Raw genomic sequence first — 23760 nt, forward strand, 5'->3', positions numbered from 1 at the left:
CTGTAAGGCCCAAGGCACAGAGTGAACAACACAATGTAACAAACAAGTGCCAAAGAAGAGCACGTGGCCCCAGAGTTTGTTACCAGATGCTGCTCGGCACAAAGAAAGCTCAGGCAGAAACTGCCAAAGCAGAGCCTGCCTGCCTGCATTTTCTGGGAGCAGAATGCCAGCACCACATCTGTTTGTTGGGGATCTGACCCAGAAGTCCTAGCGGGCACTGTCAGGAGGCCAGGCTACAGGCCAAGCCCTAACGAAGAATCCAGTCCCATCGGATTCTAAACGTAAGCCCTCAGCTCCTGAGTAAAAGGCCATCAGAAGAGCCGACGGCCCCCTTTCTTCAAAGGGGCCACTTTTGCTGAGCGAGATACTTACCTTACTGACGATAATATCTGTAGCTTCAAAATGTCTTCCGTACATTTTGGGAGATTCACCAGGGATGGGTTCTATTTTGACACAGACTTCCTGTCCTTTTTTTGCAACATCCACTTGTTTATGGTTTACTTCAATACTTGTTACTATTCCAATGTCAACAAACTGTAAAGTAAGAACAGAAACTACAACGTGGGCAGAGGAATCGTGGCAGTCACAGGCGCCCGAACCGGACAGCTGACGTCACTGGAGCGAATGAGCCAGCTGCAAAGCCTGGGCCCTGGGCCCCTCTATCACCTTGGTCTCTGGGTCTCTCCGCAGTGTGATTTTTCTCACTGGAGAACTGGGGGTGACACCACCCCACCCCGTCTGCCTTCACAAGATGGCTGTGAGGACAAAAGGAGGTCGCTCGTGTGCTTTGGGACACATGGAAAGTGTTCTGTCCATCCGACGTGTTTCCACCCTGCCCTTCCACGTGACAGCTGCCAGAGTAAGAGAGACCAGCAGGCACAGAAGTTCTAAGTCAGAAATGAGCTTGGGGTGATGGGGACGGCGGCAGAGAGGCGGGGACGGCGGCAGAGAGGCAGGGACGCGTCGTGTGGGCCCCGGCGGCCGTGCTGCTCACCTGTCACAGTCTGGGGAAGGCAACAACATCATCATCCCCCCTTGCTGCCTGTCTTGTGAAGAGACACAGGGCAGTGAGAGTAAAGACAGGTAATCTGGTTTGGCCGAAGCCACACAGGGGATCACTGCTGCCAGAAAGTGTCCTGGCTTAGCCACTGGCAGAGAAGCATGACTCCTAGGAGCAGTGAGTCACAGCACTCGGAGGACGTCAGGTGCTGCGTCTCCCACTAAAGGAACCAAGTCTGGGGCAGGGAGAGTCCTAGAGGAGCCTGGAGCACCTTACTGCGCCACAGAGGAAGAAAGGGCCCCAAGTGCTATGTGCAAGGACACAAGGCAGCTTGAACGGGCTCCCAATGATCAAACGCTGGATAACTGGGGTATCAAGAAAAAATGGCATGTATAAGATACCTAATGAAAAGGCTGGCAGGGAGAAGGTTCTTTAGAGAAGCGTGTGGGAGGGGGGATCACAATACTGCCACCATCCATGTCATAACTACTCAGGCGAGGACTGTCAGTGGTTAAAGCCGCTGGGAAGTTCACAGGGACTCTCAGTGCCCCCAGGTGACTGAGTCATTACAAAGGGCGAAGACTGTCTCTGATGGCGATGCTGAGCCGACAGCGCCTTCTCTGATCACCCAAGTCTGCGCTGCGACAGTGACAACCCGTGTGACAGTGCAGAGGCACGCAGGAGCACCTGTGTGCACAGTACCCTTCCCAATCATTCTAACTTGCATCTAGTCACAAGGGGACAGGCAGACAAATGCAAGCTGAGAAATCATCTGTGAAACTGTTCTGGACTCTTCTTTAAAAAGAATGGCAGACTGTTCATAATTGAGACTAAAACACTAATAACCAAATGCAGTGCACCTCAAAGGAACCCTGGGCCAGGTCAGCAAGCAGCATTACTAAAGACATTTGGGACAACTGGTAAAAAGTGAATGTGAACTGTGAATTACAGGATTTTATTGAATTAATGTTATTTTTTCTTAGCTATGATGCTAATCTAGAGGAAAGACGTGAGTGTCCGTTATACTATTTTTTAAGCTTTCCCCCAGACTCAAAACATCAAAAACTTTTGAAGGGCAATAATTCTGCAACTTTCATTACCTGAAGCACTGACACCGGGTGCTTGAGAATCAATACTGATTAAGGAACACTGATACCGAGTTTGTATAAATTACAGGAGGTGACAAGCTCTGCTTGATTTCAGTTTTTTATCACTCTTGGACTCCCAGAACTGCTTTAAGAGATGACACACTTTCTAAAAAGTACAACCAGAACTTACATTTTTGCTAGGCACGCACATGGGTGTCCCCTGCTTCACCTGGCCTGCTTCCACAGTCACGCCCATCACTATCGGATCTCGAGAATTGAAAATAAACTGAGGGAGAATTTTTATCTTGCAGGGAAATACTGCTATGTGTCTAAAAGGAAAAAAGAAAACCCAAGAATTTTTAAGCTTACAGAATCACTTCGAAGCATAAAAAAGCAAATACAGGTGAATACGAGGCTTCCTCTCCCCTCAGCTGAGAGCAGCAGGAAGGCCGCACATCGGCGCTCAGAGGTCCCTGGGGTGCTGCACCCTCTCTTCATTCTCTTCCCTCCCCTCAAAGCAGCTGCATCACAGGAGCACACTGGGCCCAGACCAAAGGCTGAGCCCTGCCCCTGAAGATGGAGCTTGGGTGCCTCGGAGGAATCCACCATCAGGTGTGTCCTGGGGCCCGTGTGAGGCCTATTCTGAGGACCACACAGGCATCACACCACATCCTCCTTTTCTCTACCGCGTTCCCAAGTCAGTTGATCCAAAAGGACACTATTTCTCTGCTTATCAAGCATATGCTTAGAATGCTTTAAGGGTTTCTAGCATTTTCTTAATCAAACTTCAGTCTTTCCCCTTCAGGTTTCATGATCTAAATAGAGCACACCTCAATCTAAATCCCGGCATTTACCAGACAGTCTACTTTTAAAATGTACCTCAGACTGAGCCGTCCCTCCCTCTGGTCACGCTGGTCTGAGCCTCCACCACGTCCTGCCCCCCCGACGTCCTGGGGGCCTCCTGACAGGCTCCAACCAGCAGCCCCCTAAACCCCGCCCATGGCCTACGGGGTCCTACAGGACATGGGTGCTGCCAACTTCCCTACCGCGGTTCCTGCCACTCTCCCCGAGGGTCACTGTGGCTGCCTCCACCTCTGAACGCGGCCCTGCTGGCCGGTGTCCTTCCACCTGACACCTCCCGGGTGTCTGGGCGGCTCGCTTCACTCTCCCCAGCTGAGCTGCCTCCCCGCCACACTATTAACCACAGCTCTCCTCGCCTTATCTAGGCCCTGCCCTGCTTCATCCTGCGCTTATCCCAACTTCTCGTGTTCTTCGCTTGTCTTCCCCTGAGCTCCGAGAGGCAGGGACCTGGTCAGGTCCATTGACAGGGGCTCCCCAGCACCACGGGCTCTGTCATTGCTCGAGGAATGACACCTGCCAGGGAATGCCTCGCCTCCTTTCGTTTTCTAATCTTCCACACTCTCATGGTGTTACCTCCATTCCATGCAACCCCAGATGAGGAACTCCAGCAAGATAAAGTCCCCAGAGGTAGCCACTACTCACCCATTAACGCAACCTAGGTCTGCCAAGTTGAAAATTAAAAACTAAGCAGAAATGTTACAGAGAGGATTGGTTCACACACTGCTAGAGTGTCTCAGGTGGGCCAAATCTGTGGCGTATAACACACCACCTGAGGATGCAGCCTCCGGGAGACGAGCGAGTGCCACGCTTCTGTTGTCCACACACCTGGCTGGTATTTGGTAATCCTCAAATAATCAACTTTATTACCAAAGATCCAAAGTAGGTAAAAATCACCGACTTACTTAAATTCTTCTTGTTTCTGTTTCTTGTAGTCTTGTCTATATTTCGTAAAGGCATCAAATAAATGATAAATAATTTCTGCACTAAAAATTCTAACTCCTAAACTGTCAGCCATTTCTTGCGCATCCCGTTCAATTCTCACATCAAAGGCCAAAATTACTGCATACCTAAAAGGTTAAAACACATCAAAGATCATTCAATGAAATACAAACCATGTCATAACAGTTCTACTAAAATAAAATAGATAGGCAACAGAAAAGTCTTTACAGCAGAAGAGAAATTACTTACTGAGGATCATGTTCCAACATCACCGAAGCCTTCATAACATCTTTCTTATGGACGGGACCAATGTTAATTCCTGCATACTGTAAAAAGGGAGTTTCCTAGTTTAACTGCCTGTGTTGGGTAACAGGAACAGCACCATAAACAATGCCTACCACTGACTCTCGTGGAGTTGGGTACCGTTACTTACGGGCACTTCTGATGTTTTCAGAAATTCAAGTAGAGCTTCCAGAGATCCCAGTGTAGATGCCTGGACATAGACTCCTTTCTCTTCTAATTTGATAGCATTTAGTGTCTGCTTTAACTCATGGATCAGTTCATCCTTGAAAAGAAATTACATTTGACAAGGTTATAAATACATCTCTATCTCAGTAGCCTAGAATTAAACTGTTTCTCTTTTTGATTAGGTGTTCATCTGAAAATAAGAAACCAAGGCTTAGGACGTGCAAGGCATAGCAGAACCTGTACAGGAAAGGAAGGAGAGATTTGGGGGCCATAACTAAGCTGTATCCCACTTCACCTCTATGTTAGGTTTACTAATGTCAAAATATGTTTAACCTCTGCACCACTTGGCAGAGTAGATAGATGGGTGAATGAAATGACATGATAAATAAGAATCTTCTAAAAGTTAAAAAGTACTACATGAATGTAATATGTTACAGTAGCCCAAAGGTATTTAATGATGAAATACCCTAATCTCAGCAGCCCTTTACTCCATCATCGCTCCTTTGAAGGTGAAGAGATTTTGACCAGAAATAAGTAAAACCACCATGTTGATGCCATTAAAGATGCACAAGTCCACCCATACTCAAGACTGGCCGCAGGGATGCCTGCCCTGTTCTCACAGGCCCTAAGGGGGCCCATTCCCTGGCGACAGGGACTGGGTGCTGCCTAAAGAATAATGGTTCCAGCACAGAAGAGCCATGTGGTGGCAACAGTGGTATCTTCTTTTTGGCAAGAGAATAAATATGTCTCAATGTTTGCTTTTGTGAAACTCCGCTGGGCTCATGTGTCCCATCTGTTCCTGAAAATAGGCAGACAGGCTTTAAAATGACTCCTAAAACCTAGTAAGAGATTTTTTTAGTTCCATCTATATAGCTGAGTATCTTAAAAAAAAAAAAAAAAGGAATAAACTTCTAGCTTCTGTTTCATTTTTTATTTAAATAAAATGTTCTAACTTGAATATATATAAATTATCATTTATGCCAATTCATGATTATACAAACTGAAGTAATTTAAAAGCATCAACTGTTTGTTAAGAGACCACCAGATGAGTCTTCACAAAGACAAATATGCCCATTTTATTCATCATTCTTAGCATGTGCTCTACTGACACAAGGTACAACTCAAAACAGCTTTGGAGGAAAAAATAAAATAACTTACTTTAAGAATTGGGATTTCATCTTCTTTATAAGCCACGAGGAGGGGTAAACCAGCCAATGTTTTTTCTAGGTCTTTTCCAAGAATCTTTACCCCCTGAGCTGCTTCTACTTCTTTATGCTTTTCATATTGGTTCTACAGAGATCAAAACATTTGTTATCACGTTTATTTGAAAAGTGGTTAGTGGTAGAAGACGATGTAAGATGATACTGTCATGACCTTGGGACAGGGAAAGATTTCTTTAAACTGGATACAAAAAGCAATAAGTGCGAATGAAAGACTGATAAATTCAACATTAAAGTTAAATAATTCTGTTTCTCAAGATACTACAGAATGAGTAAAAAGACAAGTCACAGAGCAGAAGGGGCATACAAACCAGGAATATACTAGTAACTAGCTACCAGTGTAGGACGAAAACAATGTATTTTGATTTTTCTGAGAAACTTAGTAGGTAAACAAGGACTTTCACACATCTCTACTCTGATGGATGGTCCCTCCTGTATGAAGACACCTAAAATAAAACCAGTGAAGGGTGTGTGCTGTGTATTAAGCCAGGTGGCTCTTGAAGTGAAGAAACCACCTCAGTAGAATTTTTAAACACTGTGCAAGTCCCCACATGCCAACACTTACCACCCTGACCTACCTTTACTCTTAACTCCTTCATAGGAGGAGGTAATAGGAGGCCTCGAATCTGAGTGACAATGGGCCCTTCTACTCCGGGAACAATAATTGTATCTCCTTCCTTCAAACGCCCGTTGATCAATATTACATCTATAGTGGTGCCCATTCCTGGAAGAGCCTTAACCTAAGAGACATTATTGCAAAGGGAGTGAAATATAGGCTACAATGCACCATGTTGAGATTAAATCTAAATTAGTAAACATCCCCAACCAAGAACCCTGTTTGGGGGTGGGGGTGGGGGGGAATAAACTGAAAAGCTGACCAGTACCTCCATCACCTGTGCTCTCAGCTCTTCACAGTGTGCAAGTCTCTTACTCAACATGGTCTGAGTTAACTCGACAAGAAGGTAGATCAGACTTCCCATGCCATCACCAGTATGTGCAGAGGTAGGTACCAAGGACACAAAAGTGCGGGGATCTTTATTCTCATAAAACAAAGCTGCGTTCAACCCCTAGAGACATAAAAAGCAAAGTCATTCCCACAGGCCGAGTGGTGGAAGGAGGTCTCCAGAACAGAAATGACTAACTAGAAGCTGGATGAATAATGGCTCTTCATTCTGAAAATTCCTCAAAAACACTTAGATCATGTATATCCTGGAGGTATTAACCATATCACAGAAAAGTAGTTTCTTTCCAAGTCAATTTGGTTTTTAAAAGTTAAACATTCAGACTACAAAGAGAGGTCTTGAAATAAAGATTTTAAAAGGAAAAGGGAGAAGGGAAAAGAATGAAAATGCTAATTGCCATTAATAGGGGAACAGAACCAGTATTAATGAAAATAGTGACTTAATTATAAAGACAATGTAAAAGAAGAAAAAATATTCTATGATATAGTCTCTTCGTAAAGAAGGGAAAGCTTTCTTACCTGCTGTGCAAATTCCACAATAATAGCCTTTGCTCGCTCCTCAAATTCATCTTTTGTGTTCTTTTTCTGCTTCTTTAAAGTAGCAGCCACATCAGAGTCGGGGCTCTTTTTCCAATCATACAACCTATCAATCTGGAAAAGTATTTTTCATAAGAAACATCTCTAAAGCATTCACAACACTCAGGAAGTTAATTAAGGTTAATTTAAAAGCTCCAGGAAATTCCAAATGTGTATCACACATATCTGGAAGAGTGTGTATTACTTTCATTGTACCAAAAGCCCCTCACAGTCTGCTTAACTGCATCCCCTCTTAAATGTGAAGTACCATACTGCCTACCAGCCTCCAACCAGTTCATGAGAGGCTGCCATTTCTTGCAAAAGATGAAAAACTGTAATTATCCTAGGAACATTAACATATGTTGGAATTCCAAAATGGTTATGTTAAGTAGTAGGCAGGAAAAAGGATTAATTACAGCCAAGTACCATCACCAGGAAAATGACATGAAAAATATAGAAAGTAGAAAATAATCTATTTCCCTTTACTTTTCAAAAGATGATAAATGGGTATAAAGAAGATTATTTAAGAGTAAAAACAAACAAAAAGGCATAATATGTTGGCTCAGTCTAGGGTGATAATATAAAGTAGACCAATATGAATGCTATCAACAAGGAAAATCAGTAAGTAGAAATAGACCCAGAAATGACAATGATGATATATAATTAGCATACAAGGGCCTTAAAATAGTTATTATAAATATACTCAATGACTTTAAAGGAAAAACATGTAACTTGTAGAGCTAAAAAAAAAATATATATATATATATAATATGAAATGAAAAAAAAAATCACTGGATGAGCTGAAGCAAATTACATATTGCCAAAGACCAGCAACCTTGAAGATAAAGCAAATAAAAACTATCCCAACCAAAGCACGTAGAGAAAAAAGGATGGAGAAAAGAAAAAAACTTCAGTCACTATGAGACAATATTAAGAGAAGTAAAGTCCTAGAATTCTATCAAACACTTAAACAAGGAAAGAGTAAGAAAAGAGAGCAGAAAAATAACTGCACAAGTAATGACCAAGAACTTTCTAAGAAAGTCAAACTCAAGTGGGATAAATATAAAGAAAACTATTATATAATCTCACTGACAAAACTCTTAAAGAAAAAGTCTTTTTAAAAGCAATCAAAAAATCCCCCATTACATACTGGGGAACAAAGAATGAGTAGCGATAAAAGCCAGAAAATGAAGATGATGAAGGAAAAAAATAAACCTAGAATTCTATATCAAGTAAAACTATTCAGAAAATATTTCTACCTAAATGGTAAATAAAAACACAGTATGTCTAAGCAGTGCTTTTAACAGTTATGTCTAAGCAGTGCTTTTAAGCATACCTTTAAATGCTTATATTAAAAAAGAAAAAAATATCTGAAATCAATCATCTAAGCTTCCATCTTAAGAGACTGGAAAAAGAACAATGAAGACAAATGTAAGTAGAAAGAAATGATAGAAATTAACCCTGAAATCAATGAAATACAAAACAGACAAACAACAGAGAATATCAATAAAACCAAAAGCTGGTTCTTTGAAAGACATAAATTTCTATACTGACAAAAGTAAAAAACCTAAATAAACTAAACTTACTTAAATTCCATGCTGATGGTGCTTTACTAGTGAATGCTATCAAACACTTAAAGAATAATATCATTTCTACACAAACCCTTTCAGAAAACAGAGGAAATACTTCTCAACTCATCTTAGGAGGCCATTACTCTGATAGCAAAACCAGACAAAAGATATTAAAATAAATCTACATACCAAAATCACTCATGAAAATCTTCCCCCCAAAAAATTTGCAATTCAAATCCAGCAATATATGAAAAATATATCATGACCAAGTGGGATTTGTTCCAGTAACACAAGGTTGGTTTAACATTTAAGAAATCAATAGTAAAGAACAAATGGTGCTGGAACAACTGGACGTCCACAGGCAAAACACTGAATATAGACACAGACCTTACACCCTTCACAAAAAAATTAACTCAGAATCGATCACCTAAGTGTAAAACACCAAACTCTAAAACTCTTACAAGATAACAGGAGAAAACCCAGATGACCTTGGCCACGGTGATGACTGCTTAGATACAACACCAAAGGCATGATCCATGAAAGAACTGATGAGCTGGACTTAATTAAAATTAAAACCTTTTGCTCTGTGAAAGAGAGTCAAGAGAGTGACATTACAAAGCACAGACTAGAAGAAAATACTGGCAAAAAAACACATCTGGATAAAGGAATGGTATCTAAAATATACAAATAACTCTCAAAATTCAACAGTAAGTAAACTAAGAATCCAATTTGAAAATGGGCCAAAATGCTTAACAAAAAACACCTCACCAAAAAAGATATAAAGATGGCAAATACATACATGAAAAGATGTTTCGCATCTTATGTCACCAGGAAGATACGAATTAAAACAAGATACCACTATACACCTATCAGAATGGCCAAAATCCAAAGCACTTACAACAGCAAATGCTGGTGAGGATGTGGAGCTACGGGAACTCTCATTCAGTGCTGGTGGAAATACAACAAGGTACAGCCACTTTGGAAGACAGTTTGGCAGTTCCTTACAAAACTAAACACTCTTACCATACGGCCCAGCCATCATGCTCCTTGTTATTTACCCAGGAGTTGAAAACTTATGTGCACACAAAAACCTGCACACAAATGTCTACAGCAGCTTTATTCATAATTGTCAAGACTTGGAAACAACTAAGATGTCCTTCAGTGGGTGAATGGATAAATAAACAGGTTCATCTAGGCAATGGGATTATCATTTAGTGCTAAAAGAAATGAACTATCAAGCCACAAAAAGACATGGAAGAAACTTTAATCCATATTACTAAGTGAAAGAAGAAAATCTGAAAAGGCTACATACATACCGTAGGATTCCAACTATATGACTACTCTGGAAAGGGCAAAACTATGGAGACAGTAGAAGAATCAGTGGTTGCCAGGGGGTGGGAGGTGGGGGGATGAATAGGCAGAGCACAGAGGATTTTTAGGGCAGTGAAAAGGCTGTATAATTCTATAATGGTGGGTACATATTATGATACATTTGTCCAAACCCACAGGATGCACCACACCAGGAGTAAATTCTAAGGTAAACTATGGACTTTGAGTGTGTCAGTATAGGTTCATCAACTGTAGCAAATGTACCACTTGGGTGGGGTATACTGATAATGGGAAAAGGTATGCATGTGTGAGGGCAGGGGGTATATCAGAAATCTCTGTACTTTCCCCTTAATTTCTCTGTGAATTTAAAACTGCTCTAAAAAATGAAGACATGTTTTTTAAGTAGCAACAAACTTCTCACACCCTCAACAACATGGATGAAATCACAGAAACATAATGTTAAATGTAAAAAGCCAGACACAAAAGAACATATTCTGTCAAATTTGATTTACATGAAGTTCAAGAAACAGGCAAAACTAACCCATGGGCACAAAATTTGGAACAGTGGTTGCTATGAGGGGCTGCGGATTGACTGGAATGGGGCATACAGGTACTTCTTGGGTGATGCAAAGTTTGGTATCTTAATTTGGGCTGTGTAACAAGGATGTACATACATTTATCAAAACTCAATTTCACACTTAAGTTCCGTGCATTTCACTGTATATAAATTTTACCTCAATTTTAAAAATAAGGATATACCAAATTTACAGAAAGAATAAAAATATTTATGTCACAGCTTTTCCACCTGATAATAATAATTAACCTGTTTTGAACCCTTACTTTGATCAGATACTAGTCTTACCACTTGACATGTTTTATCGCCTCTAATTCTTACAAAAATCCAGTAATGTTCTGTTTTGCAGGCAAAAAGAGGCTAATTAAGGACCCTCTTTATACAGTTTGAAATGCCAAAGCCAGGATATGACCCCAAGATTCAAACCCGGGAAGCCAAGCTCTTAACCACCATCCCACTCTGCTAACTCAGAGCTCCTAGGATGTGGTTTCTCTGGAGACAGTAACGAAACTAGAAAGAGCAAGTGACTAAGGTAGTGCCTGCAGAGGAAGAGCAGACTGAGATCCTGTTAGATTGTCATCTTCACTAGAAACGTTCTAGGAATAAAGAGCAAATGGAGATTTCCAAGATACAATGAAGACCGCAATCTGGCAGGGTCACCGTGCTTGCTTAATCCAGATTTGCCCACCACTGGCAAATCCACGCTCAAGTCAGAGGTCAAAAGCATAGGCTTGTAGAAAACTCCTAAGGGAGGACCTTGTCTGTGTTTGAACAAAGTAACTATAACTTTAGAAAATAAATGAAGATTTGAAAATGACCTTCATAAATTAGAGAAACTGGATTAAACACAAACAGTTAAACTCCTAGAAGAAAACAAAATTAACAAAATGAAGTGAAAGGAAATGATCTACTAGGTGTGTATAATAGAAGACTTGGGAACTTATAAGCTCAAACTGAATTAGAGTAACTCATGAAATCTCTCTCCAAAGTTAATACAATAGTTGGAAGTAACATATGCCAAGTGCCCATTACCTACTAGGCACTCAGTAAATTCTTGTTATTGCTATTTAACAGGATTCATGACTTAGAATGGAGAGAAAACAACCCTATCTCTGCAACTGGTACAGATCAGAGCTTAATGAGAATTGTCATCTCTCCTTTAAAAAAAAGTGACAAACTTAGAAAGGGTTCAGTTTACAAAGGTCTTCTAGTGAAGCTGTGGCTGTGAAGAAGCCTTAGTGGTCAGTCTCCTCTAGATTTGTCCAAACCCATAGAGTATACAACACCAAGAGTGAACCCCAATGTAAACGATGAACTTTGGGTGATAATGATGTGTCCAAAGGAGGTTCATCAGTTGTAACAAATGTACCTCCTTGGTGGAGGACGTTGAAAACGGAGGGGGTTGTGCATGTGTGAAGACAGGGGTATACCGGAAATCTCTGTACCTTCCCCTCAGTTTTGCTGTGAACCTTAAAGTGCTCTAAAAACAATAAAGTCCTGATAACAAAGAGTAAAGCCCCTCACCCCCACTGCAACAGCAATTCACACTGTTACTGAATAAAGGAGAAAAGCCACATAAGCATATCAAGAGGTGCAGAATGAGCATCTGACAAAAATCAACAACCATTCAAGACTTAAAAGAAAAAATACTAAGCAACCTAGGAATAGAAGGGAAATTCCTCAGCTTAATAAAGTGCATTTACATCTGACATCATACTTAATGGTAAGTATGGAGAAGAAACAAGGATGTCTGTCACCACTTTTATTCGACATTGTTCTAGAAGGTCTAGTTAGTGCAATAAGGAAGAAAAAAATTGATAAATTGATAAAGGATACAGATAAGGGAAAAAGTGTAACAGTTTTTATTTGCAGATAACATAATCATGTATATAGAAACTCCCGCATGAGCTACAAAAGCTACTAGGCCTAATCAGTGAATTTAAAACGTCACAAGATAATAAAACTGTAGCATATTGTCAAGACAAAGTAAAGTAAATGTAGAGACAGACATCATGTTCACTGATCGGAAGACTCAATTTTGTTAAAATGTCCATTCTCCCATAATTTATCTACAAATACAACCCCAATAAAAATCCCAGAAGGCTTCCCGGAAGGAAGAAACTAACAAGCTGATTCTAAACTTTATATGGAAATTCAAGGACCATGAAATAACCAAAACAATTTTGAGAAATAAAAAGTTGAAGAACTTAACCACCACCTGCTTTCACGACGTTACTATGAAACTGCAATAATCAAGACAGGGTAGCAGTGGCATAAGGATGGACATATAGGTCAATGGAAGAGAAGAGAAATACTAAGAACAAACATGTATCTACATGGTCAATTAATTTTCAACAAAGACTGCAAAGTAATTCAATGGGGAAAAGAATAATCTTTTCACAAGGGGTTTTTGAAGTAGATATACATTTGGAAAAAAGTTAACCTTGACCCTACCTTGCACCATGCACAAAACTAACTTAAAAACATCATAAATCTAAATGTTGAATATCTAGAAACACTGGAGAAATTTTTCATGACCTTGGGGTGGGAAAAGATTACTTATATAGAACACAAGCAACAAATTATTAAAAAAAAAAACTTCTCATAAATTGATTTTGCTAAAATTAGAAATTTCTGCTGTTCCAAAAACCTCATTAAGAAAATGAAAAACTAAGTCCTTGACTATAAGAATATATCTGCAATACACATAACCGACAAAGGACTTCTACTGACAATATAAAGAACTCTTAAAACTGAATTAAGACAACTAACAATTGAATAAAAATGAGCAAAGGATTTTGAATAGATACTTCAGAGAGACAGAGAAAGAGAGAGATGGAACAAGTACATGAAAAGATGTTTGATGCCAGTCATCATGGGAATGCAAATGAAACCAGTATACTTTGGCACTACACACTCATTAGAATGGCTTACAGGTAGGGTTAAGTGTTGGCAATAATGTGCAGAAACTGGAACTCTTCCAAATTGTGGGTTAAAAAATGTAAAATGGTACAATCTCTTTGGGAAAATGTGTCATTTTCTCATAAAGTTGAACATATACCTACCATATGACCCAGCAATTCTATTCCTAAATATTTACTAAAAGTAAAGGAAAATAAACGTCTACACAAAGACTCGTGTAAAAATGTTTACCAGCTGCTTCACTAATAACCTAAAATTGTAATCAATCCAAGAATCCTTCAACAGGTAAATGGATCAAGTGTTAAGATGTATTAGCCAGATGATGAAATATTACTGAACAATAAAAAGGAACAACCTATGACCTATGCAACACGGATAAATCTATATTAACATGAGTAGTGAAAAATGCCAGACTCAAAAGATTATACACTGTATAATTCCATTAATATGAAATTATAAAACAGGCAAAACTAGTCTATGGCGGCAGAAAGAAGGCTGGTGTGTTTGGGGGTGCAGAAGGGGCACGCCGACTGTAAAAGAACATGAGGGAACATTCTGGGACTATGGAGGTAAGTCTATATTCTGAATGATGGTGGTTAAATGTGCGTATAATTTTGTCAACATACATTGAACTGTACACTTAGCATAAGTGCATTTTCTTACATGAAAGTTATACATTTTTTTAACCACAAAAAAGAAGCATATTTTCACAACTTAATTCTTCAGAAGGAGAGCTTACCTTATTGAGTGCAACAATGAAGGGACATTTTTTAGATTTCAAAAGGTTGATAGATTCAATTGTCTGGGGCTCCAAACCATGCATAATATCAACAACTAAAATGGCAATATCACAAAGAGAGCTTCCTCTGTTTCTCAGATTACTGTTGGAAAAGAAAAAGATGCATAAATAAAATATTGCAATTAATACTTTTATTTTAAAAAACTTAAAATTTTAATTTCTTTGTAAAACCTAAACAAAAAAGAACAAAATGAAGTACATGCATTAAATTCAAGTGCCATTAGCCCTTAACTTGCCAAATGCTTATCTGACAGTGAATTGACATCAGTTGGAATGACTTAGTTCCAGAAGTTACTCCATTATTTCTGCCAATTTTACTGACCAAGTTTTTTGCGCTAAGGAACATGGCCAAGAGGTAACAGGACAAAATTCCACCTGTAATGGGTTTCATAGGAGATAGACCAGGTATGTATTAGGATTTGCTCTTTCAAAGTGGAAAAGACTTCTCTCTACAAAAAACAAGTATCCAAATAAAGTACTACTAAATCAGTGAGGCACAGATGAGGATTGGCAGTTACAGGGACCACAGATCTCAAAACAGTACCCCAAGACTAGTGACTAGTTAGAACTCCTCACTCACTGAACTTTGAGACTTAATGGTTTCAAGCAGTTTGCCTGATGACAAAAGACACAAATCATTCTTACCTGAAAGACTCATGCCCCGGCGTGTCAATAATCAGCATTCCTGGAATCCGTACATTCTCTCTATCAAACTAGAAAAGGTGGGGGAAAGTGGAGAGCTTAACAAAGCCAAAACAATGAAAGCTTCTTTACAAAACAATTATTCTGCCATGAAAACTTCAACATCACTTCCTTTTCCAAATGAACTGTTTCAAAATAGTGTGTCAACCAGCAAAGCACAACAGTTAATATTTTCATTAATATCAAAAGGAATTTTTCAGAAAAAAAACTGAAATGAGAAAATATTCCCCTTGTTAAAGTTATATAACTATGATGTAGTCTAAATCTGAACAGATTATTAGTAAGTGACAAATGACAGAGTAGTCATCCGAGAGTGATTATTTATAAAAAGCTGACACAGAAGAAGAGGTTCTCCGTATTTGGAAAATGTATCTGGTCCAATTTTAAAGCAATTCTAAACTCTGAAAAATATCTCAAAGCATGTTTTAAAGAAAATTTACCACATCAACCTAAAATATTAAAGAATATGTTCATACCCTGCTTTATTCAAGTACTAACCTCAACACTTGATTTTCTGGACAAAAGCACACAAATGAATGGAAACAACATTGCAAGAAGCCAGATATGGACATCCTCCTTTAATCTAAAGAGTAGCACTGACCAACAAATCTCTCTCACACATACACACACACAAAACTTTTTTCTGTGCTTATCTATACTTCTGTCAATCTTCAAATGATTTTCCAAAATCTTATCCAGTGATCTAGGTCAAAATGATTCAAATGCAAAACATTTCAATTTTGTATTCTGGTGGTCTTAGATCAAAATTCACCATAATTATTTCCACTTCGCTGTCTGGAATACAAACAATATAATTACAATTGCCATATAAAGGTTATCTTGAGAACTTTCATACAGGCCTAATAAAAATCATGCTTTTTAACTATGTGCTAAAATAACACCAGATTTAGAGCCAGGAAACTGGTGGAATAAGCTGTTACAAACTCTCCAGTGACTAACACAGAGAAGTAACAGATAGAAACACCAAAATAAAATTTAAATTACAAATTCAGAAATCTGTAATTCAAGAAAACTGTCCTAAAATAAAGATTTTAAACTACATACTGAAATGGAACACCATGTAACTGGAAAACTGACCCAGAACAACCGAAAGCAAGATGCAAAAAGACTACATAACTTATACGAGGATGAAAACCAGCTTGTAATCAAACTTGCAATGCTTTATGTGAGAAGAAATTGGAGTAACAGTCAAGATACTTAAGGAAAGAAAATGTGAACCAAGGATTTTACATGTAGCCAACTAACTTTCCAGGATGAAGGCCACAAAGTAACTCTCAAATATTCAAAAAACTCAAGTAATATTATTCCCATTACTCCTTCTTCAGCAATCTACCAGAAAACAAGCTGCATAAAACAATTTCAAACACACAAAACAAAAACTGAGTGACAAGCTCACAGACCCTTTCTATACACAGAACTGAGACTAAATAAGGAATGAAGAGAGATACCAGCATGTAATAATGTGCTATGTGTTACATCAAACAGCACGATGTAACCAAACACAAATAAGACTACTAGAACTGTATCAAAAAGACTCAGGAGCCAATCACTGGGCAAAAATGGAACTATCTCAGCACAATAATAACTGAAATGGATTAAAACATGGTAAATAGGGACTTCCCTGGTTGGGCAGTGGTTAAGAATCCGCCTGCCAATGCAGGGGGCACAGGTTCAAGCCCTGGTCCAGGAAGATCCCACAAGCCGTGGAGCAACTAAACCCATGCACCACAACTCCTGAGCCTGTGCTCTAAAGCCCACGAGCCACAACTACTGAAGCCTGCACGCCTAGAGTCTGTGCTCCACAACAAGAGAAGCCACTGCAATGAGAAGCCCGGGTACCGCAACGAAGAGTAGCTCCAGCTCGCCGCAACTAGAGAAAGCCCGTGAGTAGCAATGAAGACCCAACGCAGCCAAAAATTTTAAAAAATAGAAAAATAAGAAAAAACACAGTAAATATGTTGAAATCCATGAGTTTATAATAATATAATAGCAAACCAAACCAATCACTCTTTATTTTAAGAGCTGGTAAATAAAGGTGAAGGATCAGGCGTTAATTCTGCCTTTCCTCCACATCCCATCACTCAATGACCAAATAGTAGATGAGGACTCTATAGAAGTAATCAGATAATGGGATTGTAATATCAACATTTAGAGATTACTTAACTTCATAATAGTGACTGCCTCTTGGAGCAAGAGGGAAGGAGGACTCCTACAACATTTCATGTTTTATGGCTTTAAAAAAGAGATCTGAAGGGCAAGATGGCGTGTGTTAATTATGAATGGTGAGCATTATGGGTCTGTTGTACCATTCTGTTCTTTTATCTGTGTTTGAAATAATTTATACCTTAATTTTTGTCAGAGATTAAAACACATGAAACACAGTGCACTTACATTTTTAATCATCTTCGTTTGTTCATTAATAGCTTCAAGAGGAACATTGGTGGCACCAATTTGCTGCGTAATACCACCTGCTTCACCATCTTGTACATGCGTGTGACGGAGCTGGGATAAGATGGCAGATTGAGATTCAAATTTCAAAATGCAAAAAGAAGCAAAAGCAATAAGAAAACAGCAACTTGTAAACAGAACTGCCCATGTGTGCTACGGTTTCTATTAGCTTTTTATAAGGTATCATTCACTTATTCAAAAAGTTATATATCAATGCACAAATTTTCTTACTTTATCTAGAATTTTTGTCTTCCCTGTGTCCACATGTCCAAGTACACAAATAACAGGGGCTCTTAGCTTCTCTGTATTTATGTTTTTACTATGTTCAAGTCTCCGTTTCTAGGAATTAAAAAAAAACACAAAATTAAATACTATTTCAAACCCTCAGTACCATCTTCCTTTAAATTATTTTGCCTTTGCAAGGGAATGCCACGACCTGCATACAAGTTGTTTTGCTGCTTTAACTACACGTAACTGCATTTTACAATGTGAACTTTACAACCTTTGGACAAGGAGACACCTGTTTATAATAGATTTCTGAGCAGCACTGCTAATTATGAATAAAAATGGTGTAAAGTGTTGGCTCAAACTTTCTGAACACTTTTGTACATAGTTAATTTAATGGAATATAATGAATAGAAAAAGGAATTGATTGTTTTGTCAAACTTACTATATAGTACAACCTCTAACTTACGTGGAGGTTTACATAAAAAGAGGTATATGCTAGCATTCCAACACTTTCATTAGAATTTAAGAATTGTTAAAAATTTTAAAGCAATATATTTCAAAACTGTATCCAGTGTACAAATGCTATGTCTTTTCAATTAGGACATGGTTACTGCAAGCTTCAGCCTAACACATCCAAATGACACTTCCCACCTTCCTAAGTAACCACTAAGCATGAGAAAGCCTGTCCTTGAACTACATGTATTTACTGTAGCGTTTACTTCTAAATACTTCAGCTTTCTGAGAACCAAACAAAACACAAGCTAGCAGCTCCGCTTTAAAATGACAGCCTTTGAAGTACAGTAAAGCTGGCATTCAAATGAAATAACACTTTCACAAAAAGTCTGAAGCAATGTCATTTACAAAACTATCACTATTTTCCATCTAAAAAACCACTTTTGTAAGAACTCTTTCATTTCTACCACTAGACACTGATTCTTTCTATAGAAACTGTAATGAAAAAACATTTTGGAATGTCAAAAGTGAGACGTAAGTATTTACTAGCGAAGAGTAGTACACAACAGCTTCACAACATGTACGACTCAAAAGCAAACGGGACCTTAGTTAGAACTTGATATGGTTGAAAACTGCCTTTCTCTCCCATACTTGATGAAGTGCTGAAATTTTCTGGAGGGCAATGTAATATATATAGACCATGACTCAGAAATTCTACCTCTAAGTATTTGCTCTGAAGCAATGACAAGAATACAGAGATGCAGGTGTACAACAGTTTGCTCACTGGAGTATTTATCATAGCAAGAATCAGTAACTACTTAATCTTCTTTAGTAGAGGATTTCTTTTTTTTTTAAACTTTGGGTTTATTTATTTATTTACTTATGGCTGTGTTGGGTCTTCGTTTCTGTGCAAGGGCTTTCTCTAGTTGCAGCAAGTGGGGGCCACTCTTCATCGCGGTGCATGGGCCTCTCATTATCGTGGCCTCTCTTGTTGTGGAGCACAGGCTCCAGACGCGCAGGCTCAGTAGTTGTGGCTCACGGGCCTAGGTTGCTCCGTGGCACGTGGGATCTTCCCAGACCAGGGCTCGAACCCGTGTCCCCTGCATTGGCAGGCAGATTCTCAACCACTGTGCCACCAGGGAAGCCCCAGTGGAGGATTTCTTAATGAGTGTTTCCAAAACCCCAGGGCTGATACCTATCTGGTTGCATAGAATCATATAGGTATCCTATCCACAATGGAGAGTCTTACTTAGGAAGTCTGTGGTGAATGTCAGAAAATTACAGTATATAGCAAGGTTTCAAAACCGTGAAGTGTGTTATAGACTGAACTGTTATCTCTTCCAAATTTATACACTGAAGTCCAAACCCCCAATGTGACTTATTTGGAGATAAGGCCTTTAAGGAGGTAATGGAAAGGTTAAATGAGGTCCTAAGGGTGGGGCCCTAATCCAATAGAGCTGGTGTCCTTATAAAAGAAAATCAAAAATCTTTCTCAACACTTACAGGGGAAAGGCCATGTCAGGACTCGGTAATAAGGTAGTCACCTGCAAGTAAGGAAAAGAGTCCTCACCAGAAAACAGCCCTGCTAGCTCTTGAATCTTGAACTTCTATCCTCAAAAACTGTCAGAAAATAAATTTCTGTCGTTTAAGCCTACCAGTTTGCAGTATTTTGTTGTGGCAGCCCAAGCAGTTGGATACAAAATTAAATTAGGATCCTTCTATAAAATGGAATACAGTATGGAGCTGTTAAAAGGTGTTGTGAGGCAGGACTTCTTAAATGATGGAATGAGGAGGCTCATCAAGTCCTCTCCCTAAAAAGAAAAGATAAAACTAGACAAAATAGTCTAAACAGCCACTTAAAGACTCTAGAAATCGGCCAACAACATATAACAAATTGAGAAACATTTAATTCAAGAAAATCTACTGACCATCAGTAAGAGCAACTGTGGAGTTTCAGACTGGAGTTGCTCCATCACACTCCTCTCACTCCCACAGCTCCATGGGGCAGAAGTGATATGAGAGAGGGACAGGGGATTTCACACTGTAGGGCACTGCCAAAACCAGGAGTGACCCCAATGGCAAACAAAGAGATAAAACTAAAATCACAACTAGACTAAGGTCTTGATACTGGTGAGACAAGAGATAACCAGGAAGATCAGTCAGACATTTAACAGGGAGGTTTGTGGAACAAGACCGACAAACCAGGCTTTGATAAGATACTACTAATCTCCGGTGGTCCAGAAGGCTGTGCCCCTTACAAGGTTGTCAGAAGAGACCAAAGAGGTCCTTGGTGAGTTACTCATTCCTGGCTCAATGAGAGGCCTTGTGAAAACCACTGGGGACTAGAAAACTACCAGATCCACTGGCAAATGGTGGAAGCCTTACTGGCTCAAAGTGTTTGAGCACAACCACTGACAAACCACAGCTGATACTAAGACACTGACCCAGGGCAAGCCCTAGGAAGCCAGGCTTAAAAATAAAAACAAGAACTTAAAAAACAAAAACAAACAAACAAACAAAAACAAAGAAAACAAAACTGAGAAGAGGCATCAGCAGTTGCATACAATAGAAGCCAAAGACATAACAGAATTAGTCCACCTGATTCACTAGGCAAATAAATTAAAAAAAAAACAAACCCAAACTACCACATTTGTAGGAGCCAACAGAATCCACCTCTGAGAGACCCAGATTTTGGACTTAGCAGACAAAGACTCAAAAACAGGGAACCATGTTGAAAGAAAAGTGTGATGATGACTCATCAAAAGAGGACATCAATAAATAGAAAAAAAAAATTATTACTAAAAAAAAAAACTTGAACATTTTGGAGTTAAAAAGTTCAGTAACAAATTTAAAAATTCACTGAAGGGGCTCAACAGTAGCTATAACCTGGCAGAAGAAAGAATCAAAGAACTTAAAGATAGATTAACAGAAACTAAACAGGAATGAAGAAAAATGGACAGAGCCCTGAGAGATCTGCAGGATACCCTCAAGTGCACCAGTGGAGTTCCAGAAGGAGAGGAGACAGAGAAATAGGCAGAAAGAATATTTGAAGAAATAATGGCAGAAAATGTTCAAAATTTGACAAAAAACATCAATCTACACAACTAAAAAACTCAAAAAACTCCAAGTAGGATAAATACAAAAGATAGCCACACCAAGACACACCCTAGTTAAATTGTTAAAAGCCAAGATCAAAAAGAAAATCTTGACAGCAAGAGAAAAATCACTCACTGTGTAGAAGGGAACCCAAATAAGAGTAACAGCTTAATTTTAATCATAAGCAATGGAGACCAGAGGCAATGAAGTAACATATTCAAAGGACTAAACAAGAGAAAAAAATTGTCATGCAAGAATTCTGCATGCAGCAATATTATCTTTAAAAATGAAGGTAAAATAAAGAATTCCCAGACTTAAAAAGACTAAGAGAATTCACTGCTAGAAGATTAGCATGATGAGAAATATCACAGAAAGTTTATCAGAGTGAAATGAAGTGACACCACATGGTAACTAAAAGCCACATGAAGAAAAAAGGCGTGATGGTAAAAGATGATTATATAGGTAAATATAAAAGACAGTAAAAATTACCTTTTTCTATTTTCTTCTCTTAAAGGCTGATTTAAAAGATAACTTCAAAAATAATTCTAAAGTTGTATGCTTGATCTTATAAAGATGTAACAAATATTACAAAGACAGAACAAAGGCAAGGCGAGGGAGGTACTGGAGCTATACTGTAGCAAAGAAATGACACCAGCAGAAACTCAAATTCATAGGAAGAAATAAGGAATACTAGAAACGTTAATATTTAGGCTAATATTAAAGACTATCAATATATTTTTCTCCTTTCTTCTCTGAATTCCTTTAAAAGATAAGATCAAATAAGACATTAATAGCACCACTGTTTTATTGGGTTTGTAACATTTATAAACATAATATATGTAACAATAATACATAATATATGTAACAATAATAGCATAAAGGAAGAAGAAACAAATGGATCTATATTGGAACAAAATCTTTTTTTAACTAGAATTAAGCTACTAGTAATAGAAAATAGGAAGTTAAGATACATATTGTAATGCCTAGAGTAACCATGAAGAAAATAACTTAAAAAAAGAGAAAAAGACACAAGAGACATGCAATATGTAGAAAACAAATAGCAAAATGAGAGAAGAAAATTCAATCACATCTATGACAACTTTTTTTTTTTTTTTTTGCCACACCAAGTGGCTTGTGAGATCTTAGTCCCCCAACCAGGGATTTAACCCAGGCCCTCAGCAGTGAAAGTGCAGAGTCCTAACCACTGGACCAGTGGGGAATTCCCCATAATAACTTTAAATGTGAATCAATTAAATGCCCTTAAAGGCACATTGTTTGACTGGATGAAATAGCAAGATTAAAGCACATGCTGTCAGCAAGAGACACTTTAGAGTCAAAGACACAGACATAAACTGAAAGCATTAAGACTGAAAACATACCGTGCAAATGGTAACTATAAGAGAGATTCATGGCTATGTTAATAACAGACAAAAAATGTTATTAGAGACAAGAGAGACATATCTATATCCTCAAGAAGGTATAACAAGTATAAACACATACGAACCTAACAGAGACCCAAAATACATGAAGAAAAAACTGAAAACATTGAGGGGAGAAATAAAATTCAACAATAAATTTGGGAACTTCAATAGCCCACTCTCAATAATGGATAGAAAAACTATACATAAAATGAGCAAATGTATACAAAATTTGAACAGAAGTATCAACAAAACCAACCTAACTAACAGCAGACCCACCAACAGCAGAATCCACATTCTTCCTAAGTACACAAGAAATTCTCCAGAAGAGACCATATGCTAGAAGACAAAACAGGTCAATTATTTTAAAATGACAGAAACTATACAAAGTATGTTCTCTGACCACAATGATCAGAATTTAGAATTAACAGAAGGAAAATAAGGAAAATCCACAAATATTTGCAAATTATAACAATACACTTCTAAATAATTCATGATCAAAGAAGAAATAGTAAAAGCGAGATTAGAAAATCTGAGTTGAATGAAAACCAAAAAAACGTCAAAATTTGTGGGATGCAGCTAAAGCAGTACCTTAGAGGCAAATCTGTAACTGTAAATGCCTATATGATGTGGAGAAAAAAAGAATGGTCTCAAATCAATTATCTAAGTTGTCACCTTAAGAAATTAGCAAAAGAAGAGGAAACTAAACCCAAACTAAAAAGAAAATAATAAAGAATAAAAAATCAACTAAAAAGAGAACAAAACAAAAATAAAGAAAAATCAATGAAACCAAAAGTTGGTTTGAGATGCTCAAGAAGATGGAAAACCTTTAGCCAGACAGACCAAGAAAAAAAAAAAACAAAGAGGAGACAAAGATCACCAAAATTAGAATCAAAAGAGGAGACACCACTACTGACCTTACAGAAACTTAAAGGACTGTAAAAGGATGCTATGAACAATTTTATGCTCACAACTTAGATGAAAAACAATAATCAGAAACTCAAAAATTACTGATAATGACTCAAGATGAAAAAGAAAATGACAATACAATAAACTGAATTAGTAATTTTAAAATCCTCCCCCCAA

General features: G+C 38.3%; 1 protein-coding gene across 2 annotated transcripts in view; it reads right to left on the bottom strand.

Annotated features, from left to right (window-relative positions):
• EIF5B (eukaryotic translation initiation factor 5B) overlaps positions 1-23760 on the bottom strand; it is a 69745-nt gene that overhangs the window by 2102 nt on the left and 43883 nt on the right. For both annotated transcript variants that reach the window (XM_059943220.1, XM_059943218.1), the window contains exons 11-23: positions 17711-17818; positions 17423-17533; positions 14954-15021; positions 14249-14390; positions 7057-7188; positions 6461-6643; positions 6155-6316; positions 5515-5646; positions 4322-4453; positions 4138-4214; positions 3852-4016; positions 2279-2417; positions 373-534 (exon numbers count right to left, since the gene is read on the bottom strand). In XM_059943220.1, coding sequence (XP_059799203.1) covers positions 373-534; positions 2279-2417; positions 3852-4016; positions 4138-4214; positions 4322-4453; positions 5515-5646; positions 6155-6316; positions 6461-6643; positions 7057-7188; positions 14249-14390; positions 14954-15021; positions 17423-17533; positions 17711-17818 — 1713 coding nt within the window. The remainder of the gene's footprint in view (positions 1-372; positions 535-2278; positions 2418-3851; positions 4017-4137; positions 4215-4321; positions 4454-5514; positions 5647-6154; positions 6317-6460; positions 6644-7056; positions 7189-14248; positions 14391-14953; positions 15022-17422; positions 17534-17710; positions 17819-23760) is intronic.

The sequence above is a fragment of the Balaenoptera ricei genome, chromosome 13, assembly GCF_028023285.1.
Source record: "Balaenoptera ricei isolate mBalRic1 chromosome 13, mBalRic1.hap2, whole genome shotgun sequence".
Taxonomy (NCBI): domain Eukaryota; kingdom Metazoa; phylum Chordata; class Mammalia; order Artiodactyla; family Balaenopteridae; genus Balaenoptera; species Balaenoptera ricei.